General features: G+C 40.2%; 2 protein-coding genes and 1 long non-coding RNA gene across 11 annotated transcripts in view; 1 reads left to right on the forward strand and 2 right to left on the reverse strand.

The window, feature by feature from the left end:
- Positions 1-17,154, reverse strand: part of LOC142373457 (NACHT, LRR and PYD domains-containing protein 14-like) — a 337,305-nt gene that overhangs the window by 286,029 nt on the left and 34,122 nt on the right. Inside the window, exons 12-13 of one of the 9 annotated variants that reach the window (XM_075456723.1) lie at positions 9,234-9,413; positions 4,684-4,900 (exon numbers count right to left, since the gene is read on the reverse strand). The exons of 6 other annotated variants lie outside the window; for them this stretch is intronic. In XM_075456723.1, coding sequence (XP_075312838.1) covers positions 4,702-4,900; positions 9,234-9,413 — 379 coding nt within the window. In that variant the 3' untranslated portion in view covers positions 4,684-4,701. Of the gene's footprint in view, positions 1-4,683; positions 4,901-9,233; positions 9,414-17,154 lie in introns of those variants that run through there. 2 more of the 9 variants (XM_075456724.1, XM_075456725.1) reach the window with 2 other exon arrangements.
- The window catches only part of LOC142373462 (uncharacterized), a 155,595-nt gene that overhangs the window by 68,708 nt on the left and 69,733 nt on the right, over positions 1-17,154 (forward strand). The window lies entirely within an intron of this gene.
- Positions 12,584-13,648, reverse strand: LOC142373472 (uncharacterized). Its single transcript, XR_012768501.1, has 3 exons — positions 13,555-13,648; positions 12,896-13,044; positions 12,584-12,693 (listed from the first exon to the last, which is right to left on the reverse strand). It is a non-coding gene; the product is annotated as an uncharacterized LOC142373472 (long non-coding RNA).

Below are 17,154 nucleotides of genomic sequence, written 5' to 3' on the forward strand. Positions count from 1 at the left end.
CTGATTTTCAAAATTGAAATTTAGGAAACAAAATGACATTTTATAGATTTGACATAGAAATTATACTATATTTACAGGCAGGGAACTGAGCCCAGAGTCTCCTGTTTACAGTGTGGATATATATTTCAGATTATGGCTGTTTCAGTCCTCCATAGAGGAGAGCCCAGAAGTAACAAAGTGATCACCTTTTTTTTCCCCAATAACACCATTAAAGGACAAGACCGGTTTTTTTACATTGGGCCCTTGATTTCACATTATAACATGTTGTTCTACTCACCCCTGCTTGTTGTTGGTAATTTGGAGCTGTTCCGAAGATATTCGAGAGGCGTCTGGCTGCTCTCTTGAGATATTCGGCCATGAAACGGTTTCCTATGGGCAAGTTTATACCGGCACAAACTACGCTGTTTATAATTTATTAATTACTCTACACTAGCACTGATAACGTGGAGGTGCGTCGCTTACTTAAAAAAATACGGGTTACTGTAATTTTGAATTTTTGTCGTAAAGTCTGTGTGTGTTTGTCTGTGGTAGTAGCACGACGAGGACGTCAGGAACACCCACTTTACGACAAAAATTCTAAATTATAGTAACCCGGATTTTTTTAAGTAAGCGACGCACCTCTACGTTATCAGTGCTAGTGTAGAGTAATTAATAAATTATAAACAGCATAGTTTGTGCCTGTATAACGTTGCCCATAGGAAACCGTTTCATGGCCGAATATCTCAAGAGAGCAGCCAGACGCCTCTCGAATATCTTCGGAACAGCTCCAAATTACCAACAACAAGCAGGGGTGAGTAGAACATCATGTTAAAATGTGAAATCAAGGGCCCAATGTAAAAAAAACGGTCTTGTCCTTTAATGGTGTTATTGGGAAAAAAAGGTGATCACTTTGTTACTTCTGGGCTCTCCTCTATGGAGGACTGAAACAGCCATAATCTGAAATATATACAAAATATATAAATAGTTCAATAAATTAGTTTGTAAGATGATAAATTCAACTAAAATAATAATTAAAAAAACAGAATTTGTGCCTAAACAAAGATAAATAATGTCATTTTTCTGCCTTAATTCTATTGTTTGTTGGTTTAATTGTGTTAATGTTGCTATTTATATACTTTGTGACTCAGTTTTGAATTGAATACATTTTTACAGTTAGAATGTATTTATTTGTCTTATTTTGATTTATTATTCCTGTATTAGTTTCCTTTGCAATGTTGATCTATTTAATCCCTCCAAATCATTTATTTCTTCATTTTATTTTGATTTCTCCATATTTTCTTTTTTTAATTTTGTTTTTGTGTTTGTTTGAAGAAAGAAATGAAAAATATTACAATTAGAATGAATTTCTTTAACTTTTGTGGGATTCTCTTATACTTTCTGATAATGTTCTGTGCTTACGTGGTGAAATGAATACTTAAAGATCTGGAAACTGTCTGAGATCTTCTGATTACATCTTTAAAAGTATGGAAATAAATTCAAGTTCACTTCTGAAAATCCAAGTAAGGTTTTATTTAGGGAACATTCTGGAAGCACTGAAACCACTTTAGCTGAAACCCCCAAAAAGGAACCAACTCAACACGGTTAATGACAGTTTTATAAATTCTCTCATCATTTGATGCAGTTACATTTGGAATAATTAAGGTGGAATGAAAGTCAGTTCCCACTGAAGCCCTCAGTTAAGTCCTGATGGACTGGAGAGGCTCAGAGGTAAAAATGGCTGCCTGATTATGTTGTAAAATGGGGGAACAAACAGCTCTATAGCCGCTTTTGGACTGTAGGAACCTTTGGCAGTTCTAATAACCTTTTAATCCGCGGGGCCGTTTTCTCCCGTGTTCGGACATACAGGAACTCGGGGCTTTCTCCCTTAGTTCCTATAACTATTTAGCTCCTTCTCCGAGGTCGGGTCTTTTCATGGTTCTATAGAACGCATCAGACGGAGGTGTTTGGTGGTCGGTAGCTACGCCCCATGTCATGCTATCACGGCTGAAATGTTTCCTCATAGGACACGGACAGAACCAGCGGGTGTTTAATAAGTTAAACTTACACTTTGTCTCCTTTGTCTGCAGCGCTCTGCTCTCCTTTCTTCCTTATTGAAATGAAAAAGTATCGTCTCCTGACTCTCTCTGTGAGCTCTTCCAGCCTCGATGTTAGACGCCTGATGTCATCGTCCATGAATAATATCACCATCATGCAGACCATGAACACGGTGGCCTCCCCGCATTCCATATTAGCTTCTCTTTGGTGTTTTTTCTTCTCTGCTTACTTTTACCGGTTTTGTTTTGTTGTTGAATGTGGAGCTAAACAGCTAACGGCTAAAACGTCACTGACGCAGACAGCTGCGCGCGCCGCATCAGTCCCTATCAGGTCCCGACTCATGTGCGAATGCAGACTGAAACAGTTCCAGTGGGGAAGGACAGTTATCAGAACGAAATTCGAGTAGGACAGTTCTGATAACTGCGTTCTTAGAACGGTCTGTCCGAAAGCGGCTTTTGACAATATTCTCAATCCGGAACCATCTTTAGAGGCCAGTTGTTGCCAGATTAAAATACACGTTGACTTGAAACTGCACAACACAATTAGCTGAACGGGTGTCACATTTTTCTGAATAGTGAACTTTTAAAGTTTTCAATAAAGCTTTGTACAGCAAATATGTATCTATATCATTAGAATTTGAGAGTAATGCAGAAAAAACAACATGAATAAGCTAGATGCCTTCAATGTGAACACCTGAGGTGTTGAAACACTTAGTAATCTTCAGTTATAAACTGCCTGGATCTGGTGATACTAAATTCAGCTTGAAAGGAAATATGACAGCATTTTAAATGAATAAGGATCATTCTTTTCCCTGTTCTCTGTCCTCACCTCACACTCCTCTGGCCCATCCGTCTCTTCTCCTTCCTCTTAAGGCTCGAGCATGGTTGCCGCGTCTGCTAGCGCGAGCGATGTTGATGACGTCACGATTTCGTTCCCACCATGTATAGTGGCGTAAGTCGTTGCGCCAGTAGTTGCAATTTTCTCCGTCACAGAGGTGGCGCTGCTACGTTAAGCTTACCACTACTCTACAACCACGAAAGTGGAGAAGAAAACAATGCCGCTGTCAAGAGCAGGAATACTGTAATTAATGATACTGCTGCAGTTTTCGGATCATTTTAATTTTTTAATTCAGTTAACAGAGGTGAAGGTTTGAAGTCCCCGGCATCAACAGAGTCTCTGCCCTCTTCTTTGCCTTCACCTATCTGTCCCGTCCCGTAGCTTCTTCCACACATTCTTACAGAACTCTCCCTCTTTCCCCAAAGTTCTGCCAATCTCTGTGCACCAGTTTGGGGAGTTTACGTGGTCCCTACTGTTTCACTGCAGTTTCGTACAGCTGCCTGTACAAACGCACCTCCTCACTGAGCCGGTCTCACAACGGTCCATCCGGTTTGTCGTTCTGGGCGCAGCCAAGTTACAAAGATCGACTGGTGCACGACAACGCGCTGCGCCGTCTTTTCAAGGGAAGCGCCATGCCTGAAACGTCATTTTGACGTCACGGTGCGACACCGCCGTGACAGACGCGGCAACCATGCTAGCGCCTTTAGGGTCATTGATGATAATGGGGAGAGTGTTACACCAGCTTTTGTGTCTTTAGAGTCAGTTACTTTGTATGAAAATACGTTGCACACTTACAGTTGTCTTCTTTTAAGACAAAAAAAGAAGGAATTATGCCTTTTCCCTCCTCCTGATACTTTGTTTTTCTTGGAATGTTCTGATACAAACCAGAGAGAAGAACACATTGTTCAATGTCAGTGGATGAAGAAGGATGATTTTGTGCTGAAAACAATCAGAATTTGGACTAAACCGTTGCCTTAGAAACAGAAATATGTTGCTTTCATGAAACACTTTAAGTTTCTTGTTATTAGATGTGAGGTTGAAGAGATTGATTTGAGAAAAGAAAGTGAGAGGGACGGAGGGTGGGTGACTGGAGCCTGAAGGCCAACATCTGTGCTGCTCCACCACGTTCCACTGGAGACCCAGTGGGAGAAATCTCAATGTCTGCTACCAAAGCTGAATGCTATCATTTTCATTCAGCTTCACATTCAGTCCCACATGGAAACAGAATTACTAATAAAGAATAAAAAGGAACTTGGTGGTTTGGTGGTAGCTTGGCATTCTCTCTGTGTGGCCTATAAACTTGGCGTTGTTATAAATTTGGAGTAATTGCAAAAACCCTTTTTGCTGCAGGACTTTTCTACTTTTAGCTAATTTATCATTTAAATAAATTAAGTGGAGCAAAAAGGTCCAAACTGAAAATGATTTACTTTAAATTATCAGTGGGAGAAGCTTTTTGGCTGGATTTTGTCATCATGAATTAATCTGACTGAAGATAACTGCTGCTGTGATGAAAGCTGTTTTCTAACCAAGTCAAAGATTGTTCATTTCCAGCAGTGTTGGAGGGGAGTTTGTTAGTATCAGCTGATTAACGGGCTTTTGGAGTTTTGCTGCTCCAAACTGTTGTTATTGTTTCAGCCAGAAATATTCACTAACTCTGGAGCTCTAGAAGCATCAGCCAGTGATTCTAGATTTGTTTCTGTCTGACAGATTCACTGTGTTTTCTTATTATTTAATAAATCATCATTTCATCAACTAAACCCCTGAAGAAGAAAACAGACTTTACCATGAAGACCAGCACAACTTTCACATCATATTAATCTGAACAAACAACTAAAACATGGTGTCTGACCTCAGAGTCTTCAGTCCACAGTGTGGACTCTGCAGAAAGCTGCTCAGCTCCTTCGCTGCAGAGTCTCTGATGTTTGTGTTCCAGCTCAGGTCCAGTTCTGTCAGATGGGAGGAGGGGTTGGACTTCAGAGCAGAGACCAGAGAAGCACAGCTGATCTCTGACAAACTGCAGCCCACCAATCTGAATAAAGAATAAAACATGTGAGCTGAAGCCAACAGGATGCAGGTTAAAACAGTCCAACAGAACAAGTGAAAAAGAGCTCTCATTAATATTAATGACAACATGCTGCTGCTTCAATAAAGACGGAGTGACTTCAGCTCTTAAACTCTGCCAGCTCCACCAGTGGCTCCATCCATACAAACTCATGTTGTGCAGCCAAATGATTCAAGTTTCAAAGAAAACAAACATGTCAGGAGCAATTTGGGAGCAAATGGGAACAAACTGATAGAAATAAAGATCAAATTAACAGTTTTATTGAATGTTAAAGGCACAAAAACATGGTGTAGTGATGTTTAATATAATCATGTCATCAAACTTCTTTAAAGAGTCGACAGCAGCAGAACTTGTTACTGTGACTTGTTGTGTTTGAATATTTCAGTCAGTCCAAACATTACAGAGCCTTAGAAAAGTGTTGGAAGCATCCAGAGGTGGACTGATTGATCAGTTTGGCTGATTAATGGATGCTGATGGACACTTTGACTAACTATCAGAATCAGTGGAGTTTGAGGCTGATGGTTGGGAGACCTCCTCCATCTCCAGCAGGAAGCTACAAAGCTGAAGTCAAGGAGGAGTCAGAGTGTTAAGTTCAGTGTTTCCATTCAGTCTTTAAACATCACAGCTTCCATCAGAGTCACATGATTTAGAAGCAGACACAAACACAGCACACAGCAGCTCAGCTTAGAGACTCATCTTCAGGAAATCCAAACACTGGACTAATGAGCAGATCAGTACAGATGCTCGCTACCAAAGCTGTTTCTACATGGAGTTTAACTGGGCCCAAATATTACTTTTTCCATCAGTTGAAACTGAAAGTCAAGTCTTATTCTGTAAAAAGAAATTTCATTCAAAGTTAAAACAGATGATTTTACTTTGATGTTATTTGATTGTAGATTATTTGATGCATTTTTCATTTCAAATCTTATTTTATGTGTTTTTTCGTGTTTTAATTATTTTTCCTTCAGTTTCAGATTTTAATTTTCAGATTTTTCTGATTTTCAAAATTGAAATTTAGGAAACAAAATGACATTTTATAGATTTGACATAGAAATTATACTATATTTACAGGCAGGGAACTGAGCCCAGAGTCTCCTGTTCACAGTGTGGATATATATTTCAGATTATGGCTGTTTCAGTCCTCCATAGAGGAGAGCCCAGAAGTAACAAAGTGATCACCTTTTTTTTCCCCAATAACACCATTAAAGGACAAGACCGGTTTTTTTACATTGGGCCCTTGATTTCACATTATAACATGTTGTTCTACTCACCCCTGCTTGTTGTTGGTAATTTGGAGCTGTTCCGAAGATATTCGAGAGGCGTCTGGCTGCTCTCTTGAGATATTCGGCCATGAAACGGTTTCCTATGGGCAAGTTTATACCGGCACAAACTACGCTGTTTATAATTTATTAATTACTCTACACTAGCACTGATAACGTGGAGGTGCGTCGCTTACTTAAAAAAATACGGGTTACTGTAATTTTGAATTTTTGTCGTAAAGTCTGTGTGTGTTTGTCTGTGGTAGTAGCACGACGAGGACGTCAGGAACACCCACTTTACGACAAAAATTCTAAATTATAGTAACCCGGATTTTTTTAAGTAAGCGACGCACCTCTACGTTATCAGTGCTAGTGTAGAGTAATTAATAAATTATAAACAGCATAGTTTGTGCCTGTATAACGTTGCCCATAGGAAACCGTTTCATGGCCGAATATCTCAAGAGAGCAGCCAGACGCCTCTCGAATATCTTCGGAACAGCTCCAAATTACCAACAACAAGCAGGGGTGAGTAGAACATCATGTTAAAATGTGAAATCAAGGGCCCAATGTAAAAAAAACGGTCTTGTCCTTTAATGGTGTTATTGGGAAAAAAAGGTGATCACTTTGTTACTTCTGGGCTCTCCTCTATGGAGGACTGAAACAGCCATAATCTGAAATATATACAAAATATATAAATAGTTCAATAAATTAGTTTGTAAGATGATAAATTCAACTAAAATAATAATTAAAAAAACAGAATTTGTGCCTAAACAAAGATAAAGAATGTCATTTTTCTGCCTTAATTCTATTGTTTGTTGGTTTAATTGTGTTAATGTTGCTATTTATATACTTTGTGACTCAGTTTTGAATTGAATACATTTTTACAGTTAGAATGTATTTATTTGTCTTATTTTGATTTATTATTCCTGTATTAGTTTCCTTTGCAATGTTGATCTATTTAATCCCTCCAAATCATTTATTTCTTCATTTTATTTTGATTTCTCCATATTTTCTTTTTTTAATTTTGTTTTTGTGTTTGTTTGAAGAAAGAAATGAAAAATATTACAATTAGAATGAATTTCTTTAACTTTTGTGGGATTCTCTTATACTTTCTGATAATGTTCTGTGCTTACGTGGTGAAATGAATACTTAAAGATCTGGAAACTGTCTGAGATCTTCTGATTACATCTTTAAAAGTATGCAAATAAATTCAAGTTCACTTCTGAAAATCCAAGTAAGGTTTTATTTAGGGAACATTCTGGAAGCACTGAAACCACTTTAGCTGAAACCCCCAAAAAGGAACCAACTCAACACGGTTAATGACAGTTTTATAAATTCTCTCATATTTTGATGCAGTTACATTTGGAATAATTAAGGTGGAATGAAAGTCAGTTCCCACTGAAGCCCTCAGTTAAGTCCTGATGGACTGGAGAGGCTCAGAGGTAAAAATGGCTGCCTGATTATGTTGTAAAATGGGGGAACAAACAGCTCTATGACAATATTCTCAACCCGGAACCATCTTTAGAGGCCAGTTGTTGCCAGATTAAAATACACGTTGACTTGAAACTGCACAACACAATTAGCTGAACGGGTGTCACATTTTTCTGAATAGTGAACTTTTAAAGTTTTCAATAAAGCTTTGTACAGCAAATATGTATCTATATCATTAGAATTTGAGAGTAATGCAGAAAAAACAACATGAATAAGCTAGATGCCTTCAATGTGAACACCTGAGGTGTTGAAACACTTAGTAATCTTCAGTTATAAACTGCCTCCATCTGGTGATACTAAATTCAGTTTGAAAGGAAATATGACAGCATTTGAAATGAATAAAGATCATTCTTTTCCCTGTTCTCTGTCCTCACCTCACACTCCTCTGGCCCACCCGTCTCTGCTCCTCCCTCTTAGGGTCATTGATGATAATGGGGAGAGTGTTACACCAGCTTTTGTGTCTTTAGAGTCAGTTACTTTGTATGAAAATACGTTGCACACTTACAGTTGTCTTCTTTTAAGACAAAAAAAGAAGGAATTATGCCTTTTCCCTCCTCCTGATACTTTGTTTTTCTTGGAATGTTCTGATACAAACCAGAGAGAAGAACACATTGTTCAATGTCAGTGGATGAAGAAGGATGATTTTGTGCTGAAAACAATCAGGATTTGGACTAAACCGTTGCCTTAGAAACAGAAATATGTTGCTTTCATGAAACACTTTAAGTTTCTTGTTATTAGATGTGAGGTTGAAGAGATTGATTTGAGAAAAGAAAGTGAGAGGGACGGAGGGTGGGTGACTGGAGCCTGAAGGCCAACATCTGTGCTGCTCCACCACGTTCCACTGGAGACCCAGTGGGAGAAATCTCAATGTCTGCTACCAAAGCTGAATGCTATCATTTTCATTCAGCTTCACATTCAGTCCCACATGGAAACGGAAGTACTAATAAAGAATAAAAAGGAACTTGGTGGTAGCTTGGCATTCTCTCTGTGTGGCCTATAAACTTGGCGTTGTTATAAATTTGGAGTTATTGCAAAAACCCTTTTTGCTGCAGGACTTTTCTACTTTTAGCTAATTTATCTTTAAATAAATTAAGTGGAGCAAAAAGGTCCAAACTGAAAATGATTTACTTTAAATTATCAGTGGGAGAAGCTTTTTGGCTGGATTTTGTCATCATGAATGAATCTGACTGAAGATAACTGCTGCTGTGATGAAAGCTGTTTTCTAACCAAGTCAAAGATTGTTCATTTCCAACAGTGTTGGAGGGGAGTTTGTTAGTATCAGCTGATTAACGGGCTTTTGGAGCTTTGCTGCTCCAAACTGTTGTTATTGTTTCAGCCAGAAATATTCACTAACTCTGGAGCTCTAGAAGCATCAGCCAGTGATTCTAGATTTGTTTCTGTCTGACAGATTCACTGTGTTTTCTTATTATTTAATAAATCATCATTTCATCAACTAAACCCCTGAAGAAGAAAACAGACTTTACCATGAAGACCAGCACAACTTTCACATCATATTAATCTGAACAAACAACTAAAACATGGTGTCTGACCTCAGAGTCTTCAGTCCACAGTGTGGACTCTGCAGAAAGCTGCTCAGCTCCTTCGCTGCAGAGTCTCTGATGTTTGTGTTCCCGCTCAGGTCCAGTTCTGTCAGATGGGAGGAGGGGTTGGACTTCAGAGCAGAGACCAGAGAAGCACAGCTGATCTCTGACAAACTGCAGCGCTCCAATCTGAATAAAGAATAAAACATGTGAGCTGAACCAACAGGATGCAGGTTAAAACAGTCCAACAGAACAAGTGAAAAAGAGCTCTCATTAATATTAATGACAACATGCTGCTGCTTCAATAAAGACGGAGTGACTTCAGCTCTAAACTCTGCCAGCTCCACCAGTGGCTCCATCCATACAAACTCATGTTGTGCAGCCAAATGATTCAAGTTTCAAAGAAAACAAACATGTCAGGAGCAATTTGGGAGCAAATGGGAACAAACTGATAGAAATAAAGATCAAATTAACTGTTTTATTGAATGTTAAAGGCACAAAAACATGGTGCAGTGATGTTTAATATAATCATGTCATCAAACTTCTTTAAAGAGTCGACAGCAGCAGAACTTGTTACTGTGACTTGTTGTGTTTGAATATTTCAGTCAGTCCAAACATTACAGAGCCTTAGAAAAGTGTTGGAAGCATCCAGAGGTGGACTGATTGATCAGTTTGGCTGATTAATGGATGCTGATGGACACTTTGACTAACTATCAGAATCAGTGGAGTTTGAGGCTGATGGTTGGGAGACCTCCTCCATCTCCAGCAGGAAGCTACAAAGCTGAAGTCAAGGAGGAGTCAGAGTGTTAAGTTCAGTGTTTCCATTCAGTCTTTAAACATCACAGCTTCCATCAGAGTCACATGATTTAGAAGCAGACAGAAAAACATGGTGTCTGACCTCAGAGTCTTCAGATTAAAGGCAGATTAAAGGATGCTGATGTATCATTAGTGGGATTTTGTCATCATTAAGTTTGCCAATGACACCTCCATTTTAGGTCTCATCGCAGAGAAAGACGAGACAACCTACAGAGAGGAGGGAGCAGCACTTACCACCTGGGGTCCGTTTCACAAAGCAGGTTCAACCAACTCTGAGTCTATTCCTGATCTCTGAGTTGATCTACTCTGAGATAGAAAACTCTGAGTTTTCGGTTCCAGAAACGCTGATTTGAGTGAGGTTAATCAACTCTGAGTAGGTTCACCTTGAGTTTAGCGCGTGCACCACCACTTTAAGAAGACAGCATCAATGGAGCCCCGATTCGACGAGTCACCATGGCAACGGGGAAGAGGCGGGCTACATAGTTTACAAACATCGAATTAGAAATTTTAGTGCGCTCATTCGGCGAGTTTCAACACGTTTTTAAAAAGAAGTGCAACACCGCTGCAGCAGCAAAGGAGAGGGAGACGGCGTGGGGGAACATTGCTGCTCGCGTCAATGCGTAAGTTTAAATGTAGTCCTTTGCAATCACAATAATATTACAGGGGAAAACTGCTTGAATGGTAGCCCATTCATTTATTTAATTTAGTTGCCATCCCGCGGGGGAGAAGCGCACTTGGCAGCAGCTTAAGATGAAATATAAAAACATTGGGCCTCATGCAAGAACCGTTCGTACGCACAGATTTGTTCTTAAATCCGTACGAGTGATTTAAAGTTCCCATGGCATGGTATAGTAGCGGCGCTTTAAATGGGCTTTCGGAGGCTTCAGGATGTTATACCCCCAGGCGTTCTCAAAATTAACCCGGAAAACGCAGATTTGGCCACTTAGAAGAAAGCCGCATTTCAGCGCTCTCTCCAGTGCCCTGTTTTCCTAATGAGAAGCAAGGAGGAGCGCGAGGGGTGTGTCATGGCTGAATGGGGGCGTGTCTGATTCTCTGTTTTGGCTCCGCGCATGTTAGCTGCCTGCTAGTAGGAAAAAAAATAGAAATGGCAGGTGAGCAAACCATCGTACCGTTCGCCTTCGACCCGGAATCGGACCCTGAAGCCGAGGCGCAGGCAGTTCAGCAACAAACTGCAGATCAGCAGCGCCTTCAGCAAAACGTCTCAGAATGGTGAGTTTGAAATGTTATGTCTGGAAACGTTTATAGTTGGGTTGGTCCGAACCACTGAGGTGCGCAGATACTAGCAGTCGCTTAGCCTACGGTAGCCTAATTAGAGCAGAAATTAGTCACTACATCAGGACTACCTAAAATATTATTTTTGCTTACAAAACGTATAAGTTCCCAACTTATTTTGCAATGTGGGCACGTATTTGCAGTGCTAACATTAGTGAGTATGGCTGCTGGCATCTCCAGTCTCTACACCAAGTAACTTTCTCAATGTCGCCTTGCATTGTACAACAGTAACACTGCCAAAGTATTTCCCATAGTACACATTGCCAACATGTTATGAAAAACAACTAATAAACGCCGGTGGGTAATTTCATGAAAATTGCAATTACCCCCACAAACACTGTCCTGTTTGGCAAATGATTCTCCACCCAGTGTTGACATAAGGGGAGCGATTTATAACCAAGTTTTCTAGACAAAAAGGTTTACATGCTGTAATATACAAAAAAAAAAAAAACATACCTCATCATATCCTGACCAGGTGCTGGATCCAAAGTGTAACTACACGAAGTGAAACTTATGCCACATATTTCTGTGTACACCTTTTTAGTAGCCTGTCTTCACTGGGAACAGCCAGCTGTGCGTTGCCCATGTAGTTATACAGTAGCCTATGGCATGCAAAAAACATGATAGTATTCTGACCAGCATGTAATTATTCTCCATGCTCACCTGTTAACTCATTTACTTGCCACTAAAAATGTTTCATTGTTATATTTGCCGGCATTACCTGAAAACAGAATATCATTACACTGCCTTTTTTTTTTAAATAATAGGTGTCAATGTGGAATTTGCGAGATAATGCCCACAGAAAGGGAGAATAGATGCTGCATGGAGATCCCTCAGGTAACACTGTAAACATTTGGATCTACCTGTTTGGCAGTTTACGCCTGAGAAGAACGCATCGGTAAGCGTTGTAAAATAATCACTCATAGCCACATACATAGAGTTTACAGTATACCCACCCAACAGAGCCTGATAATTCAACTATGCAGACAGTATGAAGAGTGTTTGTAGATTTATTTACAAGACATTATTAAAACACAATCAAGAATAATCCATAGGAATATGTAAATATGTACAACATAGCAATAACAGAAGAACAACAACATTCTCTTCAAGTGTATTTTTTTCTATCTGTTCTTCCAGGCGCTTCAGGTATTTGGCCTACAGGCAGTTTGTGGCGTGGTGCTGGGGCTTTTTGGGTCGCCGGATCAGAGTGGTCATTCCTGCCTGTGTGGTCCTGCGTATCTGTGCCGAGTACCCCGATGATGAAGGACACTGCACCGGGTTTAGACTGCCTCGCGTGTGAAAAATTAGGTCCATCAGGACATCCACATTCCCTTTTCACACAGAACATTCATACACACTGTACACGCACAACATTTGTATATTTCAGTTAGTCATTTGTACATTTCAATGTTTATATTTATATTTGTTCTATATATTTATGTTTGTTTAGATTTCTATTTCTCACATTTTTTGTATTCCTATTTGTTGGAATTAACCTCAGTAAATTTGATACAGGCAAAAGTAGTTGGACTTGAATTCTTGAACTTTTGAGGTCTTACCAAAGGTTGGCTTAGTCTTTTGACGTTTGACTGTGCACTCTCCCTTCTTGGATTTGGGAAAGGAGATTTTGAAGAGAGGTACACAGTCTGCTGTCTGGGCCTGTGGTCGGTTCGCATTTTCATTAAAGTGGATCGCCGCCAAGTACAGTCTGAAAGTACAAGAAACAATGTGTAAACGGTGTTTCTCACAGAATTTTCATTTGTCATGGTGGTGGGGGTTAGCTGGTAGAGACACATGCATCATCATGGGAGAGCATATGAAAAGCTCTTTTCCAAAATGCTATAGAAGCTGTTCTCATTACTTTTTTTAAAATCTGATTTCAAGCATCAGGAAAGTGATATCAGCTGAGATAGTATTTGAAACATTTAAATGCTGCTTTTAATGGTAGTAACAAATAAAACAATATTTTTGAAAGAAGGTATAAAGCATTTTGGAAAAAGCTTTTCATATATTGTGAAGTTTCATGGGAACTATGATCTGAAAACCCCCTAAAAGTATACATTTTTTGGTAAATCAAATATAAATTACATTCACAAGACAATCTTTTCAGGGGACCTGGTCTAGGTGTTTTGTGCCTTATAGTGCTGGAGAAACCCGGCTCAATAATGACATTTCAGACAAGAAAAACTTTCAACAACTACAAGGTAAAACATCTCACCTGCAAAGCATTCCAATATAGAGAAAGACAACATTCTTCGGTGTGGCTGCAGTCCTATTGACAATGGGGTCAGTCTGGCAGGCAGCATCCCTGGTCCGGGATGTGCTGGCCAGTGAAGAGTGAACCTGATGCAGACAGAGAGCACACATCTCATGGTTCGAAAGCCGAGCATTACACTCGTGATAAACTGACGAGTCACGACAGATTTGAAGTCAAAATTGTGTTCGAATTGACAGATACGTAATGGTGTATGTTCGAGGGAAGTCAGCAAACGTTTGCTAAACATCCTTCACCTAGCCACAACATCCGATCGCATATCACACACGAAAGACGCAGAAATGACTCGACGTTAAAAAAAAAAAAAAGTCACCAAACCGTAACAAATGCTTTCAAAATATAAAGTCACCAATCGAAAGAAAGCTTACAAAATATGAATTGTTTTCGTCGGGCGTCATTTTCCGTGTAACAGACATATCTAGCCGCAGAACATAACTAGACTTGCTTACCTAAGTATTCATGCTTTTATGTAGTCCCATACACGTAAGATACAGTACTTGGTCAAAAGACAAATGTCTTGTTTTACAACCAATTTTCTAAATCTAACCAGTTTAACAGAGTATTGGTTTTGTAGCGCATTGTAGGTTTCATGGATAAATACCTCCACAGCTAATGTTGGCTAGTTAGCTGTCACCCATAAAGTGCTAGCGGCTAGCAAATAATTATGACTTACTTGATCGGTGTGGGTAGCTGATGGACCGGCAAGGCTTGGCACTGATCCAGGCTTCAACTTCAGGTGTAGGGCAAAACCTGCCCTGTACTGTCCCAAGTTGTGAAATCATTCCTCTGAAATGTGTCGCGCAAACACTGACGCTCTTTGGAACATGCATGGGCACCCGTCCATCCAAATGAAATTAGCCATTCCGTTTTCAAAGGGACAGAGGATGGAAGCGGAAACATATTCTTCTCTTCATCTTCACATCCTGGCACAGTACATTTCGCATGGTAAAGTCGTTTGGAAGCCATTGCTGTATCTTCTGTGACTGTCTTCAGTCGTGGCGACTCTCGGTCTACTCCACATGAGTTGGGCGGGTAAGATACAGGTAGTTTACCAGCAGTGGGTGGAGACAGAGGGCGTGGCGGAGAGAGGGGGTGGGAAATTTTAATGAGCTCTATCCTGGCATGACGTCATACCAGGAGCCTTGAGTCAACGAGACACTTGGAGGCGCTCTGTTCAAAACACGGAGGAAATGCTGTACTGCTCTGTGAATACATTTCGCAATTTCTACTCACTGGGGTGACTTAAGGAGGCTAGAGAAACTCATTTTAAGGCTCAAAAACCTCTGAAAGTGAAATTTTCATGCCATGGGACCTTTAAGAGAATTTGCGCATTAACCAATCTTTTCGTATTTTACGTTTTCTTTCAGGTACGAACAGAATTTACGAGTGATCCAGACCTGTCGTAGGAGTTTCCTAAAATAGTCCGCTGTTATTCAAATCAAGTTTGCTTGACTAATGGATTGTATATTTAATTACTTTGAAGCCAACATAAATAAATATATACATTATACCCCATAATGATGCTGACATTATTCTGTTTGACTTGAATTATGCACTAATTGAAGGTTAATCTGACTCTGTATATAACGACTTCAATGGGAAGTGTAACCAGCGGCTGACTTGTTACTTTTGGATGCCTTAGTGCGTCAGGCTCTTGGAAGAGAGCGTGTGGAGACAGACGAATGGCTGACATCGCGATTAAGATTCCCAAGGACTGTGCAGCTGCAAATATGCAGCTTGTTGTTAGAGCCACAACTCCAGAGAGAAGCACGCCGATCAAACCCAATTCCACCACACGTCCAGGTCCTCAGCACCCTTGGATTTTTGGCCACTGGAACCTTTCAGAGGGAGATTGGAGACAGATCGGGTGTGTCCCAGTCCTCTATGAGTCGTGCGCTCCCCTTGGTCATCAAAACTCTCATCAGTTTATCCCCCATGGTACATCAGATTCCCATACGCCGCTGTCCAACAAGTACAAATTAAGAGGGACTTTCATCCCATGGCTGGACTGCCAATCACAATTGGAGCACGAGACACATCAAAACACCCGTGCCGTCGTGGAGCGCACTGAGCTGAAGGCCAGGTGGGTGTGTCTCGATACCTCGTTCATGGCAATATTGCGCCATGAACGAGGGTCTCCTACAACCTGAACCAGCCCAGGCAGACCAGAAGGTGTGGTGCCAGAAGACCCCCCTCATGGACCACCCTATCAAAGTGCCATCATGATGAGGCAACAACTGATTGCACGGCTTTAGTTGCAGTCATCGAGCGCCTGCCCAGGGCGAGATGTTTTTCTTAAGCCATTTTCATATCAAACCATTTATTTTTTATTTCGGTGACACGGTATTAACAGAACTCGTAATTGTTTCCCATTTCTTTGCTTTAGCAGGTCCCGTAATTCCACTGCTGACACTGCTAAAAATGACAGATTTTCCTTTTTGGATCTCTGAAAGCAGAACTTCAGTCTCAGAGCCCCTAAAGTTGTTCTTTTTGCGCCTTGATGCCGTTTTCATGACTCAACAGTCAACACTGCCTGGCATAGGAGAGAGGAAGCACAGCCTTATATGGTATAATTTAGGGCATGGAGTATGCAAATCTACTATCCTCGTGCACGTGAACTTAGATACGCACGAGTGTGATTCATCATTTACGCAGGTCGTTTACACACTTTTTCCGAAGTTAAGAGCGTTTGTTGAATCTGACGTGGCGTGTTCGTACGAGACCTTCTTAAGAAAAAAGTAAGAGAAATTTAGAATAAAAATACAAAAATGTTCTTGCATGAGGCCCATTGTTCAAACAGGTGAGACCTTGGCATGGAGGTACCTCATTTTGATCATGTTTTACACTGTAAAGTAAATATTAAGTGGCTATTTGACTGTGCAGTTGTTTTATCCCCAACATAATGCTGTTTTCACACACAGAAATTTCTTCTCATCTATATCATGTTCTGTTAAATAATTAAGCCTATTTAAACTAACACAGACTTCTACTGAGCCAACAGAAAGAAGGCAGATGCCTGTAAAATGGGTGGTGCCCAGCACCGCCACCTCTAACAGAGGCAGAGGAGCTGGCCCTAAGCAGAATATTGGAAGGCCAGTGGCCAGGGAATCCCTGGAGGGAGTCCACCCCCAAGACACAAGTGCTTTAATAAAATATAATAGGCCTATATTTATCTTTTTTAAGCCTATTCATACAAATATTTATTTTACAAATATATATTGTCTTTTTTTTCTTTTGTCCCAACAAAATTCTGATGGTGTCCCTCAAAAAGATAATTGTCTGTAAATGCAAAAACATCTATGCACGGTCTGATAACCATCTCCTGATGAATATTTAATTCTCTGCGCAGTAGTAATGCAAAGAAACGCAGTGCAACACACAACATCTGCTGAGATGTGAGAGCATGACTGCGGTTGGTAATGTTGCCAATGTAAGGACGGATTATGTTGTATATATAAATGATGGACTGTGACGTGAAACGGTACCGCTCAAAAAGAAAATTGTCTGGAAATGCTAAAACATCAATGCGTGGTCTGATAACCA

This window comes from Odontesthes bonariensis, chromosome 23 (assembly GCF_027942865.1).
Source record: "Odontesthes bonariensis isolate fOdoBon6 chromosome 23, fOdoBon6.hap1, whole genome shotgun sequence".
Classification (NCBI taxonomy): Eukaryota; Metazoa; Chordata; class Actinopteri; order Atheriniformes; family Atherinopsidae; genus Odontesthes; species Odontesthes bonariensis.